General features: G+C 35.6%; 2 protein-coding genes across 4 annotated transcripts; one reads left to right on the forward strand and one right to left on the reverse strand.

The window, feature by feature from the left end:
- The first annotated feature begins 253 nt into the window (after positions 1-253).
- Positions 254-5,643, forward strand: LOC108991582 (pectin acetylesterase 8-like). The gene is made up of 13 exons (XM_018965901.2): positions 254-596; positions 1,753-1,874; positions 1,976-2,058; positions 2,475-2,604; positions 2,718-2,797; positions 2,896-2,982; positions 3,064-3,188; positions 3,293-3,353; positions 3,624-3,677; positions 3,760-3,837; positions 4,687-4,792; positions 5,165-5,310; positions 5,455-5,643. Exons 2-13 carry the CDS (start codon positions 1,754-1,756, stop codon positions 5,581-5,583), a joined length of 1,200 nt encoding a protein of 399 aa, XP_018821446.1. The 5' UTR covers positions 254-596; position 1,753; the 3' UTR covers positions 5,584-5,643.
- Positions 5,644-7,217: 1,574 nt separating this feature from the next.
- LOC108991576 (pentatricopeptide repeat-containing protein At4g19440, chloroplastic) lies at positions 7,218-11,183 on the reverse strand. Of its 3 annotated transcripts, XM_035694184.1 has the most exons (6): positions 10,780-10,857; positions 8,438-10,489; positions 8,193-8,263; positions 7,996-8,061; positions 7,762-7,834; positions 7,218-7,684 (listed from the first exon to the last, which is right to left on the reverse strand). In XM_035694184.1, the coding sequence occupies exon 2, from the start codon at positions 10,456-10,458 to the stop codon at positions 8,455-8,457; it is 2,004 nt and encodes a 667-aa protein (XP_035550077.1). In that variant the 5' UTR covers positions 10,459-10,489; positions 10,780-10,857; the 3' UTR covers positions 7,218-7,684; positions 7,762-7,834; positions 7,996-8,061; positions 8,193-8,263; positions 8,438-8,454. The 3 variants fall into 3 exon arrangements, with proteins under 3 accessions (XP_035550077.1, XP_018821440.1, XP_018821439.1); XM_018965895.2 differs by having other exon boundaries at positions 7,996-8,042; positions 8,438-11,183; XM_018965894.2 differs by having other exon boundaries at positions 8,438-11,183.
- Positions 11,184-16,866: the final 5,683 nt, after the last annotated feature.

Raw genomic sequence — 16,866 nt, forward strand, 5'->3', positions numbered from 1 at the left:
AACTATTGGATAGATAACATAAAAAATAATTGCTCAAAAGAAAAATATGAAAAAATAATTAAAATGCCGTGGTATTGAGGGAAGAGTTCGCGATGAGGTAGGTCGGGACGTCCCTATCATAATATAGCTCAAAATACTCACATTTATGTGAGAGCGCGTACAACGATAAGGTTCGTCTTGGGATGGCTCGGGTCGGGTTCAAACTACAATCCTGCCCGACAGAACGCCCACGCAATCTTTTTGGGTGGTTTCGTTCGTGGGAATGAGTGTCGGCTCTTTGGTCTCTCTGTTCCAGTCCAGCGCTCAAAACTGTAGCGTTTTTGTTTTCGACCACTTCTTTCGCGTCGGTGTTTTGAAATATGCAATATATAAAACCGCTGCCATGGAGAGCATTTTCTCCTAGTACAAGCTACAAGCTACCACCCATTCTTTCCTTTCATTGTTTTCCCTCTGACTCTCTCTTACAATCATTCGACATTGGTTTTTGCATTCTTTTCTTTTGGGAGTTCCAGGGAGAGCAGTGTCCTGAACTGGGTTCCATTCACATTCTTCCCAAACTAGCTGGTTCAGAAGCCCTTCTATTTTTTCTAGTTCAGGTACAGGCTGTGGTTATCAGAATTAGTGCTTGTTCTTCTTCTTTTGATAGTTGGGTTGTATAGGGTACTTTGTTTTATCCAGAAATATGGTTCCTTTTCTGATCGTAAGCTATTAATAAAAAAGAAAGAAACTGAACGAAAAATGTTCGTTCAATATGGTAGCTCGGATTGTTTTCTAATGAGTATCAAAGGTTGTAATGTGCATTTTGTGATCACGTATTTGTATATTGGATATTCTGGTTGTTGTATACCTGATATTCTGAATTTGAATACTGAGATTTTTGATGAAACACTAACTGCATTTACGAAGTAAGGACAAATTATAAGCAATTGATTCTGTATCCATGGTTAGAATAGCAGGTTTCATGCGTCAGTCCGATCTATTATTATTCAATTAAATGCTCTGTTCTTTCTACTTTCCTTTCTCATTTTTCTTTTTTTCCCTTTTTTTTTTTCGCGCCCACACACACAAGTACGTGTATGTATGTATATATATATATATATTTTTTCTTTTTTCTTTTAAAAATTTTAAATTTTAAATTTCATAATTTTCGACTCAATATCTCTACAAAGAAGCAATTTTTTTAAAAAGTTTTGTTAAATACAGTTAGCATTTTTCTTATATTTTTCCATGTTTTGACATTTTTTATTTTGCGTTTACATAAGCTGGGAAAAGGTGAGAAAACTCTCTTTGCTTATAGCAGAGCTTCTGTTCTTCGGATCAAGTTTCCCAACTTTGAGGGTAATATTTTGTTACCACACCACGACGTAACTCGCCTCTAGAAAGTATAAAATTCGATAAGGTTTATATAACACGTTTTATCTCTGGGTATTGAGAACAATATAGAAGGTTAGATTTTGTCGGTTGACACTAAATTGTAGTTCTTTTGTTACGTTCGATGCAGTTGGGTTTTGGTTGTGTCGCGTAACTCAATCAAGTTTATCAGACTGCCTTATTTCATTTTTAAAGAGTGAAGGAGGATTGATCCATCATCTGTGGATACACATGTTATAAATTCTAGGATATTCCTAACAAAAGAAATAAGAAGATGGATGGTTGAGAAATCTTTGTTATTTCAGAGGAGGTACTCCACTTTATGATTCTATGTCTTATGTAGAAATCTTTATTTTTTGTCTTTTGATTTGATACGTGCAGAATGGCCTTTGCAAGATTAGTCCAATGGTTAGATCTTCTAGCATGTGCATTGCTATTGCTCAAAACAGAAGGCTTTAATGTAGGAATTACTTATGTCCAGACTGCGGTAGCAAAAGGAGCTGGTGAAAAATTTCTTCTGAAATAAACTGATTAAAATTAATCCTTTGTTATTGTCCTTTGAAATCTTCGTTTTTTATGGTCCGGAATCTGATCTGTTCTGCAGTTTGTTTGGATGGAAGTCCACCAGCTTACCACTGGGATAAGGGATTTGGTGCAGGAATGAACAATTGGTTAGTTCACATTGAGGTTTGTCCTTTTTCCATACCCCATGTCACAATGGCATAATGTCATAATATGTAATCAAACATACAATGTAATCCAAGTGTTGTATGTTTGATTACTTTCTTTCAAATGTAGTTCTGAAAGGATCTTACAATTCCAACTTGTGTTGTTTTTTACAGTTCCCCCTTGGAAGATGTGAATTTAATCATTTAAGTTGCATCCTAACATTTTCTTTTACATGTGGGTCGGACCCCCTTAACAAGTGAGCTTAATAAATGGAATATATAATGAAATGGAGTAAGTGTGGAGTCCGGCTCGAACTTTAAACCTTTTGATACCATGTCAAGTCATCATTTATCTAAAAAACTTAAAGCTGATAGAAGAGGTGAATTTATTCATTTAATCTATAGTTATCACCTGCCTTTTGCTCTGTTTCACAGGGAGGTGGATGGTGCAACAATATAACCACTTGTCTTTCTCGTAAGAACACTCGTCTAGGTTCATCTAAGCAAATGGCCAAGGAAATTGCTTTCTCTGGCATTATGAGTAAATATCGAATGTTTAATCCTGGTATGGCTTAACAGTTTATTGATTTAGTTAATCTTTTTCAGCTTTTATCACCCTTGATTCTTCCTGAGCTTTGCTTACTGATGAGATTTATAAAAATCTGTTTTAATATCCAGACTTTTACAATTGGAACAGAATCAAGGTTAGGTACTGCGATGGGGCATCGTTTACTGGTGATGTGGAAGCAGTCAATCCAGTAAGTTTCAGGTTTTAATTTCAGGGAAGAACCTGATTTCAGTGTATCCTGTGTTTATGTATTTGGTGGGGTCTTAAATTAAATAAAAATTTGATCAGGCCACTAATCTGCACTTCAGAGGAGCAAGGGTTTGGCTTGCTGTCATCGAGGATCTGTTATCAAAAGGAATGAGAAGTGCCAAAAATGTATAGCACTATGATCATTTCTAGATTTAACCCTTCTCTAAAGTCCTCGTTCCTATAACTGGTTAAGACTTGTAAACACAGGCTATTCTCTCTGGTTGTTCAGCTGGTGGATTGACTTCTATTTTGCATTGTGATAGCTTCAGAGCTCTCCTACCTATAGGTGCGAAAGTTAAATGCCTGTCGGATGCTGGTTACTTTATCAACACGTAAGCTCATACACCTCACCTTCTATCTTGACCTCATATTCGGGCATGAGAGTTGGTTTAAGGTACACATATCTGTAATTTGACACCAAAACATTGTGCAACAGGAAGGATGTTTCTGGAGCACAACACATTGAAGCATTCTTTAGTGAAGTTGTTGCAACACATGTATTCACGCTCTCTCTCTTTCTGATGATTAACCATTGTTTTCACAATTTTGTGGCTTCTGTCATATATGCTGCTATGAGTAGGCAGTTTACTCATTGGTTCTGTTTTTGGTTGCTCACTCATTCAAATCACTCTCTCTATGTCAAGCGAGGCAATAAAGTTGCCTCTTTTGTTCATGCAAAGGAGAGCTCCCTTTTATCAAGCTTGCATCAGATCCAAAAGGCAACATATGATTCTTTAGTTTTTTATTTATTTTCAATTTTGGTGTAGGGTTCATCCAAGAATTTGCCTTCATCATGCACTTCAAAACTGAGAGCAGGGTTTGTAAGTGCATCTATTATGGTATTAGTTTTGCACCTCACCATCTCCTCTTCAATTTTAAGACTAATTCTAAACTATACTGTAGTGTTTCTTTCCCCAATACATGGCACAGCAAATCCGGACACCAGTATTTTTGGTAAATGCAGCCTACGATTCATGGCAGGTAAGCTCATTCTATTTGGTGATAAAGATGACTGCTTATTGCAATTCTTTCAAATTCCATGTATTGAATGCACCATTCTTCCTCTGGTTCTAGTCTCCTGCTAGAGATTTTTGGGACTAGCCATGAAATTTGTACATGCAATAGGGTTCATTGCCTTGGTGATGAAACTGATGTATAAACTGAAAATTGGAAAAGCTGCCTCATTAGAGTTAAGACATATGAACATCTTCTAGAAATACTAGTCCATTTCTTGTGCCAAAAACAACAATTTTTTTTTTTTTTTTGGGGGGGGGGGGTCTTTGCCACCTGATCCAAGGTCCCGGAGCCTAGAGTAATTTACTCGCTTCCCCTAGAAATGTCAATGTTTTTGTGTGCATTTATGAGATTTGATCTGGCTTAGGCCGTTATCGGTGGAGAAGTTTTTAATCAGGACGTCAACTTTGCGTTGTTACATGGCAGTTAGTTTCATGTTGCCAGATCTAGTTGTTTGAAATTTGGAGGTGTTCTTTAATCAACTGAGATTTGAAGGTAGGGTTCCTTCACACTACTCTAGAATGACAGGCACGAAGAGCTTTTGGTTTGGATGGATGCCCCTCTCTATGACAATCATTTCTTGGACCTTTTCACTGTCTGCTTCTTGCTCAGACAAAAAAGAAACTGAGATTTGAAGATGGTTTTACCCACCTTCAGCCTGATATGACTCTGTTCAAGCAAACATCTGAGACCTTAAAACTGCTGATGATAAATTGTAGCACATATTTATAACTTATTTATATTCATTTATAAAAACTTAGTGATACATTTCTATCCTTCATTTCTCTAACGCCTGAACTCAATTTTCTCTTCCAGATAAAAAACATTTTGGCACCTGGTGTTTCTGATCCTCACGGCTACTGGCATAGCTGCAAACTTAATATAAAGAACTGCTCGCCTAGCCAGATCACAACCATGCAAGGTGAAAATATTGTCGTAATAACATTTTGAAGCTTTTAGGATAATGAAAATATATCTAAATCTTGACGTGAGAGATCTAATCTGGTAAGATGAATGCTATGCATCAACCACTATTCACTTTCACACTCCACAGGATGTGGGGTATGGGGTGGTGAATAGTAGCTGATGAGAAGAATTTTTCATCTGGTAATTAGGTCAAAGTGCCAGCAAAAAAGAACCAAATTTGGCTTCTTTCTGGCTGACCCTGTCTGCCATTTCCACGAAAAGGTTCTAGGGACCAACCTAGAATGGTATCTTACATGATATTGCACAGCATTGATAACAACAACTAGCTTTTGGAAATTTTACTTATCATCTTGATGTTTATTTTCAGATTTTAGGCTGCAATTTTTAAGAGCATTGAAGGCTTTAGGCCCCTCTTCATCCAGAGGATTATTCATAGAGTCTTGTTATGCCCACTGCCAAACAGAAACGCAGGAGACATGGTTAAGCAGCGATTCTCCATTGCTGAGTAGAACAGTAAGATGTGCAGCTTTGTCATTCTCCCTTTATTCATCATTTCTGTTGTCCATTTTTCATGAATGAATATCTTGTATTTAATCTTCTTTTGGCTCTTCAGAAACTAATCCCATTTTTGTATGAAAAAAAAAAATTGTTATGCAGACAATTGCAAGGGCAGTTGGAAACTGGTTTTATGACCGAAGTCCGTTTCAAAAGATAGATTGCCCTTACCCTTGCAACCCCACTTGCCACAACCGTGTTTTCGATACAAAGGAACACCCAGATTTATAGATGTATTATGCCAAGATAAATCATTTTTTATAATGAATTTGAGTTATCAGCAACATGAGAGAAAAAAGAAGAAATATATACAATTAGATATAATGATTGATCAAGTCTTCTGAATAAGCAAAAGGCACCATTTCACTAAACTTGTGTGCAGGGTGCCTTCCATCATTGTTTATGTAATCGATTACTAGTCTCAATAAAATTAATGCTCCAATTGTTGATGGTTTGAAGCTGATCTTGTGTTCTCTGAATTAACTATCGTAAATGGATCCTTAAAAGCAGCTTGTACTGATTTAAGTGGCTACCCAAAAAAAGGTGCTGGAGTGTGAATTTTTTGTTTTTCCAAAGAACAATATTTAATCCACAAAAATAAATTAAGAAAAAGAAAAACTAACTTTTGTAGCTCATAAGAGGAGAGGATTTTTCTTTTTTTTTTTTTTTTTTTTTTTTTAGTGTCGGGGAACCTCTCCAAGGCAGAGTCCTTTGGACCCACCCTTGCAGAATAAACCCTAGTTCCGTGCACTGCACCCTCGAAAGTTTCTCTACACGGAACTGGTGAAATCGCTAACTTTTTACCAGGAGGTGTGACTCCAAATGATTATTTGCACCCATTAAGTGTTGAACCTTGGATCTTATAGAGAGTGATACCTCCAAAGGCACTGCACCCTTAGAACATATATTTTTATTCCTCTCTAACCCCAAGGGGTTGGCCCAAGTGGTGAATGCCTTGGTCTTAGGGTTAGAGAGGAAAAAAAATATAAGTTCGATTGTTAATATATTGTCCCTATGTTGGTCTTCAAAGCATTAGAAACTTTTATCGACGTGACAATCTCATGTAAAGTCATTAAGTAAGATGGTAGGAATAAAAATGGTGTTTTTGAAAACTGAGGAACTCAGGTGACAAAATGGATTCTAATCGATGGTGCAAGATGCTAGAAATTGATAATTTTCATCATGCTCGTCTTCATAATTTTCCCAGCTAGAACCTCATTTCGGCCCACGATTCTATTTGGGTAGGTGAAAAGAAAGGATGGCATAGATTACTTATATCTATCGCGAAGGAAATGTTGTATTGTGACTAATTTTCTTGCTAAGCAAGGTGCTGAAGGTTTAAATACGAAATAGATTGGTGAGAGGAATATTTTATCTAATCAATTAAGAGGTCTTCTTTGTATAGACAGAATTGGTTTTTCTTATTTGAGGTTATCAAAGTGAGATACTGATTTTTTCTTCTCGTCTCTTTGCTATTTTCTTATGCGTGTGAGAAAGCTATTTTCTTATATGTGTGATTTCTCACGGATTGTTTTCTTAGAGTTGTTCTTTTTATTTAGTTTGTAATTTTTTGGCTTTCTTAGTTTGTGGTTGGATTTTTTGGTTTTTGATACCTAGTTTTGGTTTTTATGCTTATTTGTAACCCCTATGTGTCAGGTTGTAACCACGGTTTTTCTCAGCCAAAAGTGAAGGCTATCGAATAAATTGGAGTACCGTCCTCTTCTTAAAAAAAGAAAAAAAAAAAAGAAAATGATGACATAAATTAACATCCTTTAGTTTCACTTCTTGCAGATTTTTTTTTTTTTTTTCTCTTTTTGGCCATACAGGAGAACAGAGATGAAAATAAAAACAATTGAAGAGGCTACTTGAATGAAGCTTATTTCCTTGGATGCTTAATAATAACTCTACGATTGTCTCAGAAGCCAAACAGAGGTGGAGGATATATTTGACAACGAGGTTGTCCAAATGAACATCAGAAAGAGCGAATCTATGGCCTGATGGGTTTAGAGCTTTTTTATCAAACCTGAGGATAAGAGGAACTCTTGAGAGCTTGAGGTTCTATACAATATTGTGGTCATCCGCCTCCTTTGCATCTTTTCCCCTCAGACTCTTCTCACTTTCTCTTCCCCTTTATAATATGACCTCCAAAATCTGGCGCAGGGCCCGCACGGTTGCACCCTTAAGTTTATGAAGTAGTAGATCTCATGAGGCGGGTAAAAACCTTTGAAAGGACTTACTCCAATCGGCTTATACTGAATGCATGCCTAATCGGTGAGGAGGAGCTATCAAAGGACTACCTGCTGCCTGGAAGTAATAAAGTTTCTCCATCGTCCTGTGGCATATATATGATATTTACATGGGATACAATCAAAGATTAACTTTTCATATACCAATCGATGAGAGAAATACCAATCCAAATGAAACTAGCAATCGAGATCTCATGTTCTGTGGGCCAATGAGGAACTGTACCACCGTACTTTGTCTGCCAGAGGGAAAAGAAAAAGAAGATTAAAATATTTAGGAAAGCAATAAAATTTCTAGAAAAGCCAGAAAATGCCCATGAGCACATTGAACAACAGATTATAGTAAAAAAAAGACGAAATCGTGAGACATTATGGAAGCAACAATTGAGCCAGAAATCACCTTACAACAAGCTCACGGCTCATGGTCTACAAGCAGCTACCGCAAATCTGCAACAGCAAAGCAGACCTACAGCAATCAATTAAGACTTAAAGGCTGAAGTGTAAGGGCTTTAAAGTGGTTGGACTATATTGAAACAAGGTAACTATATATAGGATGGATAAAGACAACAATGGTCACGGAAAAATGAAGCAACCAACCTCTGAAGTACAAAGATCATACTTAAATCTGGAGAAGAGGTTGCCAAGGACTGTCTCTACCACCAGCTTCCCTAAGAGGATAATAAAATCAAGAAACGCATAATTAAAGAATACTCAACTGATAATCTAGCAAACATGGTCGGTCAAATAAACATAACAAATTTGTTTAAATCAATTGAAAAAAAAAAAAGATTTTTTCGCACCACAGGGACAATAATATGTCAAGTACAAATTAAGAACCCAACCTCTTGAAATTTCCACATTAATCTTGATTTGCAGTTGTTGAAGACTGATGCCAGCCATGAATCAATGTAGTATATGTGATTTCATCTAAAGGTACTCCTTTATTGGACATTTGATTGCACACTTCAAATGCTTCATCTATCTTCCTCTCTTTGCTATATCCATTTGTCAAAGCATTGTATGTGACAGCATCAGGGAGAATTCCACTTTCTGCCATCAGATTTAGCATCTTAGTTGCTTCTTTCATATTGCCCAATTTACAATACCCATCAATCATGACAGTGTAGGTAATTTTATTAGGGTGTATGTTATGTGATGACATTTCCAGCAAGACACTTTGAGCTTTTTCCATCTGGCCCAGCTTACAAAAACCACCAATTAGTGCAGTATAACAAACAACATTTGGCAACAAACCCTCCTTTCTCATTTCATTGAGAAGGTCTTTTGCATCTTCAACACGGCCAATATTGCACATTCCATGTATCAGAGAAGAATATGTGTTACAAGTAGGTGGAATACCATTGCTTTTCATGTCATCACGGAGTTTAAAGGCTGCAATCATATTCCCCTTTCTACAGTATCCTCTGATTAGTGTATTATAAACAACAAAATTTAGCTCCACTTTCTTAGTAACCAACTCATTGAATAGGTTTTCACCCTCTTCAATTCTGTCAGCTTTGCAATATCCATCTATCATCACCCCATATGAATAAACATTGGGAGCCATGCCATTTCCTTTGCACTCATCCCAAAGCTTAGCAGCAGCATCCACTTTACCCATATTACACAATCCATGAATTAGCAAATTGTAAGTATAGGTATCTGGTTGAATTCCTTGTTTATCCATCTCTTCCTTAAGCTTGAAAGCTTCCTCCACTTTCCCCTCTTTGCAACACCCCAAGATGAGTGTGTTGTATGTGATCTTATCTAATACCAAACCCCTCTCTAGCATCTCCTTGAGTAACCTAACAGCCTCTTGCATGTTACCTGCTTCACAAAGTCCATGAATTAGAGCATTTGAGGTCACTATATTGGCTGCGAACCCTTTCTTCAATAAGCTAAACCAAAGTTCAACTGCCTCTGAATGCTTTCCGTCCTTACAAAGTCCAACAACCAGTGTGGTAATCAACGAATTACTGGGTCTAAAGTCTCTAGATAGCATCTCCTTAGTGAATAGTAGTGCAGAATTAAACCTAGACTTCATACATAACCCGTGAATGACCGAAGTATAAGCCACCTGGCTTATGGATAACCCTCTCAATAACATCTCCTTTAAAAGATGCTCAGCATGTTCCATATGATTACTCTTGCAAAAACCCTGTATGAGAGAATTAAGGGTAACTGAATTAGGAGCTATTCCCTTGGATACCATATCATCCCTTATCTTCAGTGCCTCACTAATATTTCCAGTTTTACAATGCCCGTCAATCAATGTGTTATATACAACCTCATTCGGAACAAAGCCCCTGTCTGACATTTCCTTCAAAACAGAATTTGCTTCATAAAATTTCTCCAGCGTAATAAATCCATTAATAAGTACACTATAAGTTATAAGACTTGGTTTCACGTTGTTCCTTAACATCCTCTCTCTAAACTGCAATGCCTCCTCTAATCTCCCGTTCTTGCATAAGCCATGTATTATATTATTGTATGTGACGGCATTTGGGGCAACACCCAACTTCTCCATTTTCAAGAACAACCCAATCGCGTCTTCAACCTTCCCTCCCTTACAAAGGGCATTAATTGCGGTACTAAGCAAGTAAACATCCGGAGAAACACCTCGACACATCACTTCAAACACTTCACAACTCTTTTGAAGCTCATTTGCTTTCACCAAAGAACTTAGAAAAAAATTGCAAGTCTTCAGAGAAGGAAACATGCCCTTGCTCGCAGATAACCTAAACACATCAATAGCAAAACCAAAACCGAGATTCTTAAACTGGGTACAGTAAACGTGAACTAACATATCCAATGCCTGTACCCCAAGAACTCGCTCGGACGGCAAATTCAAATCTGCCATCATAGTGGCAATCTCAACGTGCCGATTTTTTGTGCTGGCAAATAAAACAGGCATTTTACCATCAATCAAACGGATCAGGAGCAATCTTGCAGGCGAAACCAGGTTCGATACAATAAGCAAACGAATTAAAAGGCAATAGGATCTCACAGTAAACGGAAACCTAAAAGCTTCAGACGCAAAATAGAAGAAATTCAGAGTAGTTTTGGGGTTCAAATTGGACTTCAAAGATAAAAATATCTGATCAAATTCGGAAGGAGATAAATGGGGAATGACTGATTTACACATGGAAGAATCTAGAGATGGTTTCGAGAGGATAGTAGATACCCAGTTGAGCAAACTCTGATTTGGAGGCTGTGAATGGCTCTGTCTCTGGAGCTGTAATGGCGGCCGATGCTGAGATTGAGGAGGTTGTTCTTGTAGGTGGTGAGCGATGGAGGTGACGCAGGTTAAGCGGCGGGTGATGGAGTAGAAGATACGGGTAGGTTTGGTGATTGGAAATCTCCTCAAATCCATAGAGTGCATAAAGAATGTGCCTCTAAAGGTTTTTGATTTCGAAAGCGGTTTTTAGAGTAAAGGTGGATGAAAGGAAGCCATGGGTTCGGTTGCTTTACTCAGAGGATGTAAATGAGACACGCTGACAGAAATATAGGTTTTGAGAGAGACACAGAGAAACGGTCTTCGAAATGGGAAAAAGCTTCTTTCCCTCATGTTTTACCTGCCTTGCAATGGTGAGGAGGCACCGATGTAAATGTGAACTCAGGGTTAGAGAGAGGAAGAGAGTCGCAACATCGACGTATTGGGCCCAGAGAATGGGCTGGCTGACAAAACTGAACATTGTCTTTTTGGGCTACATGAGTTTGGGTCCAAGAAACACCGCTACATCTTCTGCATGTAATCAATCTTGTTTTGGGCTTTTGTGGGTCTTAAAATTTTCAGCATGGGTGAGCGCCTACCGCTCCCGCCGGTAGCCACCGTTAGTTCTAATTAGGGTTTTTTTTTCCTTCTCTTTCTTTTTTTTTCTTACATGTATTTTTCAATACTTTTAAATATTTAAAAAAATTATAATATTATTAAAATATACTTCATTCATCACTAAATAAAAAGAAAAATTAAGAAATAAAATAAAAAACTCTAACGGTAACACCGAGCGATAAGTTTGAATGGCGAGAGTAGCATTTTTCTTTTCAGCATATATTTAAAAAGTTAACTTCCGAAGCAACTCTTATTTAATACGGCTTTCATGGGTGAATATAACGGGAAATAATTACATTTTCAACAAGCACAAATGAGCTTTTTTCTTTTTTTTTTTTTTTTTTGGAAGGAAGAATTTTATTCATCACCAAGATTAAAACAAATATGCAATACAAGAGGGAACATCCTCCAAACCTATAAGGACATCATCATCAATAGTAAGAGCATCCTTGGCAAGACAGTGTGCCAATTATTAGAATCTCTAGGAATATGGTTAACTGACCAGTCCTCAAAACCACCTAGAATTGTTCTTGTATCAGTTACAATCAAACCTGCCTGGCCCCAGTTTTCTTTGCTGCTACTCTTAATATCATTGACAACATTCAAAGCATCCCCCTCGAGAACAGTCTGTTTGAGACCAATATCTAAGGCTAATATAGTTGACTGCAGGGCACCAAATGCTTCTGCTAAAAGAGGTCTACACATCCTCATGGTTGCTATCACCTTTCCATCCCAATCTCGAATTACAGTCCCCACGCCAACCCTACACTTCTTCTTATCTACAGCAGAGTCCCAATTAACCTTATAGAAATTGAAAGGGTGAGGCATCCACTGGTTCACTTGATTGTGAGACAGGAGAAGTTGGCCTTTGTTGATACACCAACTTTAGGTCCTCCAACTTTTGAGATACCTGTTTCAAAACCATGTCATTCCTTCTTTTCCATAATCTCCAAGCCACTACAGCCAGTTCCACCAGACCCTCTTCATTTAGTTCCTTGAGCAATGTAGTCAGTAATTTTTGGAAGCTGGACTACCTGATACTCTTCTTCTGTATCTGAGTCGAGCATTGACTCAACACATCCCTAACATAGACACATTCACACACATTCCCATAAGGCATGCTCAACACTCTTTTCATGTTGGGAACAAATAGGGCACCAGGGATCTAAAACAACCTTTCTTGTAAATAAGTTCCCTTCGAGAAGCACCAATGAGCTAGCAACACATGATGACACTAATTGAAGAAATAATGTCGTAAGAAGCATTCACAAAATAGGAAAGAAAACATCTACCGGGAAAGGAAAAGAAATAAACAAAGAAAGAAGAAGATGAAGATGAGAAGCAAGGATGTTTGGAAAATGATCAGATGAGATAGAGAATTTTGTGAATAACAGTGAAATGGTTTTGAGTTAAGATGTTTTATTGGGTTTTGAGGAATGAGAGGAAAAAAAATTGAATAAAAAATATTATAAAATTAAAATATTTTCAGAATATAACTTTTTAATATTATTTTTGTTTTGAAATTTGAAAAAGTTGTATTATTTTTTGTATTTTGTTTAAAAGTTTAAAAAAATTGAAATGATTGAATAAAAAAGTTAAAGATTTGAAATTCAAAAATGTTTTGTATTTGAGTGATGTTTGGGAAGATAATGATGAGAAAGTTTAAAATAAGATGAGATGTGTTTCCCCAACAAGTCCTTATGGCGAAAAGTAGAATTTTCCTTAATGTTATTATACAATACTTAAACTTTTATGATAAATAATGATTTCACATAGTATCAGAACAAGAATTTTGACTCTACACTTCATCCTATTTAATTAATATCCACGTGTTTAGCCCACTTATCAAATGGGCATCTATCTCACACATAAGGGAGAGTATTAATATATCAAATAAATAATAAAACCTACTTCTTATTAGGGTAGTCCCCTACCCGCCCCCCCATCCCGCATGGGCGGTGCTGGGGGCCGGGGTGGAGCCCTCATCTGCCCCACCCCCTGTCCACTTCAATAGTGGACTACAGTCCATTAGATCTAAAAATTATTATTGAATTAAAAAATGATCAAAAATATATTTTTGGACCCAAATTATAAATTTAAATATGACTATAATTTAAAAATTATGTATGTTTTAAATTTGCTAGTGTGTATTTTGTGTAAGTTGTAGTATATTAAGGTGATCTTTTTATAGGTTATCTTAACAATACAAGTCTCACATTAAGTAATATGAAACTCTTGTATTGTCTTGACATACCCAAATATTTTAAGATTTTCATAGGATATATAATTTGAGATTTCCCATTTAGCGATATACGTACGTTATCTTGTTCTGTTTTGGTTTTTGACTATATATAAATATATATATATATATATTCTACCGCAACATATTTCTTAATTTCTATATATGATTAGAGCATACAATTTGGGGGCTCTATATATAGACTTTCGAATGCCAGTTTCAAAAATATTTTGTTTTTTATTTTTTAACCTCAAGACATGATACTCTATAGTACGTTAAATAAATATATATATATATATATATCGATGTGTAAAATCCCAGAAAGGCAGAAGTCACTTTCATATATATAATGCTTCTTTTTAACAAGACATGCAGTTTCATTAGACTAATTTGTTTCCCACTATTAAGTGCAAATAAGCAAGGAGCTGTCGTCTAACACTTTTCTACCAATTTTGTATTTGTTTCCCATTTCTGTCCTTCAGTTCTAACATTTATACTGATTTTGTCCCTGCTTTTGTATTTGTTTCCCGTTTATGTCCCTCTATTCTAAATTTTATGTCGATTTCGCCCTTGCATTTGAAGCAAGCAGATGCCGTCTAACACTTTTCTGCCAATTTTATCCTTCATTTTGTATTTGTTTTCCATTGCTGTCCCTCAATTTTAACATTTATACCAATATGCAAAAAGAAGAAGAAAAAATAACAATTTTTCCAGATCTTGGGTTCTGATATGATCTGAGAAGAAAAGAAAATACTAACAAATAAAGAAACGGTCACAGAGAGAAGGATAAAACAATTGAAGAAGAACAGACAATTATACATCAAACGAAAGAAGACAAACAATTTGCACATTTGAAAATATAATCTAAGAGAAATAAAACAAAAAAAGAAATTATTATTTGGGAGTATGAGAAAACGATAACAACAAAAAAAGTCAAGATATAAAACAAAAAAATATAAAATCACATTTTGAGATCTAAGAAATAATAACTTAGATCTGTGTGAGTTCGGAAAAGAAAATGCTCAGAAATAAATAAACAGCTACACAGAGAGGGATAGAACAAACGAAAGAAGGAGAGACATTGATCTTTACCATTAGTCATCAGTCATGTATGAATGCATCCATGTGGCATTGATCGTTATCAAGAGTCTCATGTTACTTAAGTGTGAGATTTATATTGCCAATGTAATCTATAAAATGACCACTCTGTTACATTACAATTTACACAAAGTATTAAATAAAAATTCTACATAATACATATTACTATATTTATATGAATTAATCTATCCATCAGCTATTATTCACTATCTCACACCTACACCCCAAATCCTATATGGCAAACTGGGTTCACTAACAAGTGAACCCGTTCTTGCCCCAACCCCTCCATCTCAATCCCGCCTAAAGGAAGAACGATGAGAGAGAGATTGAAATTAGAGTGATGGGTGATGGGTCTGGCATAAAATAAAATAAAAAAAAAGTTATCAAGTGTGGGGTGTATGGGTGAATAGTGGCTGATATATAGCATGTATTACAAATGTTCATGATCTCTAAGTGCTCCATAATAATGCATATCAAGATTTCCCAACGAGTGATGCCTAATATTATTAATAGGATGTGCAAAAATATATAAAGTGGGACCCACCATGAAAAATAAATTCTATTAATATGTCTATTTTCTTCCAAAATGATTGTACGGGAGGCTTGCACGTATTACAAATTGATATGGTATGTTTAGGAATAAAATGGGATGAGATGAAATGAGATAAGATGATGATTTTGTACCTCATCTGATTTTATTTCATCTCATCCCATTTTATTTTCAAACATAATTTAAATACAAAATTTGCAAACTAATTATTACAACTTTTTCAAACTTTTAAATAAAAAATAAAAAACAATTCCAAAATTTTCAAATCTCCAAACAAAAATAATATTATAAAACTATATTTTTACAATATTTTAACTTTATAATATTTTTTATTTAATTTTTTTTCTCTCTTTTCTCAAAACTCAAAAAATACTCAACTCAAACTATCTCACTATTATTCATAAATTATCTTATTATTATTCACAAAATTTTCATCTCATCTCACTCTCAAAACGAGCAGTCATGTCATTCTGTCATTGTAATGTTTTCTTTATCACAAAGTGTAGGATGATGGGTTGTGGTGGAGATTCTTGTTTTCCTACTAGACAAATGAAGATTGGAATTGGGTGGTGGAGATTCTTGTTTTCCAGTACTCAACATGAGTTCCTAAAGCATCTCTCTATATATATACAAGATAGAATTCGTGGTGTTGTTTGTTACCCTTCGTTTAGGACTACAAGACATCCGGAAAAAAGCATCCCCCAAGACGTTGTTTCAAACATTATTAACTATTGGCCAAAGAAAGAAACACCACATATCTATCAATTATATATATTATATGCTCCTCTTCTATCTTTCATGTCCTTATTTTATTTTGTTTTTCAATCGATAATTTCTAAATCATGATAAATCGGTCCCGTCCTACCCGCGGATTGTGACCGATTCATTTAACGAAAGTCCTAATTGCATATAGATTTATATTTAGTTAAAATTATAATAGAAATTCCTTAATTTTGTGAAAAAAAACTCTTTTCCCACAAAATTTAGTCGCATGATGCTTATGGAATAAAATTGGTGATATAAAGTATATATTCTTCTCCACGAAAAACCTAACCCATGGAAAATGTAGATCACATTTTCCAACAAGATTAGTTGCGAGAAAAAAAATTATTTTACCGTAGGAAATATAATAACCTTTGATAGTAAATTGTTGGAAAAAGTATTTCCACAAAACTATTTCGTGGCAAATGATATTTCCAGCAAAACATTTCATCAGAAATATTTATTTACGAAAAAATCTTATCGCGGGAAATAAAACTTCAGATAAGCAATTGTTGGGACTCTGATGGGTTGATTAGATTGCTTTCTAGAGACTCTCTATTGCTCTCTATTAGGTTCTAGTTAGAAGTTTTTTTGTGAACTTGTTAACACAAGTTTATATATTTTTGAAATTGTACTTATGAGTGTGAATTAATGGAATCTCCAAGATTCATATATATATATATATATATGTATCTTTTATTAGACCATTTCTTTTGATTTGGTTATTCTCAGTAGCATTTTCTTGGTTTTACAAATTCTTTTCTGAAATCTTTAAACATTTGCCGCGAAT

The sequence above is a fragment of the Juglans regia genome, chromosome 9 (assembly GCF_001411555.2).
Source record: "Juglans regia cultivar Chandler chromosome 9, Walnut 2.0, whole genome shotgun sequence".
Taxonomy (NCBI): domain Eukaryota; kingdom Viridiplantae; phylum Streptophyta; class Magnoliopsida; order Fagales; family Juglandaceae; genus Juglans; species Juglans regia.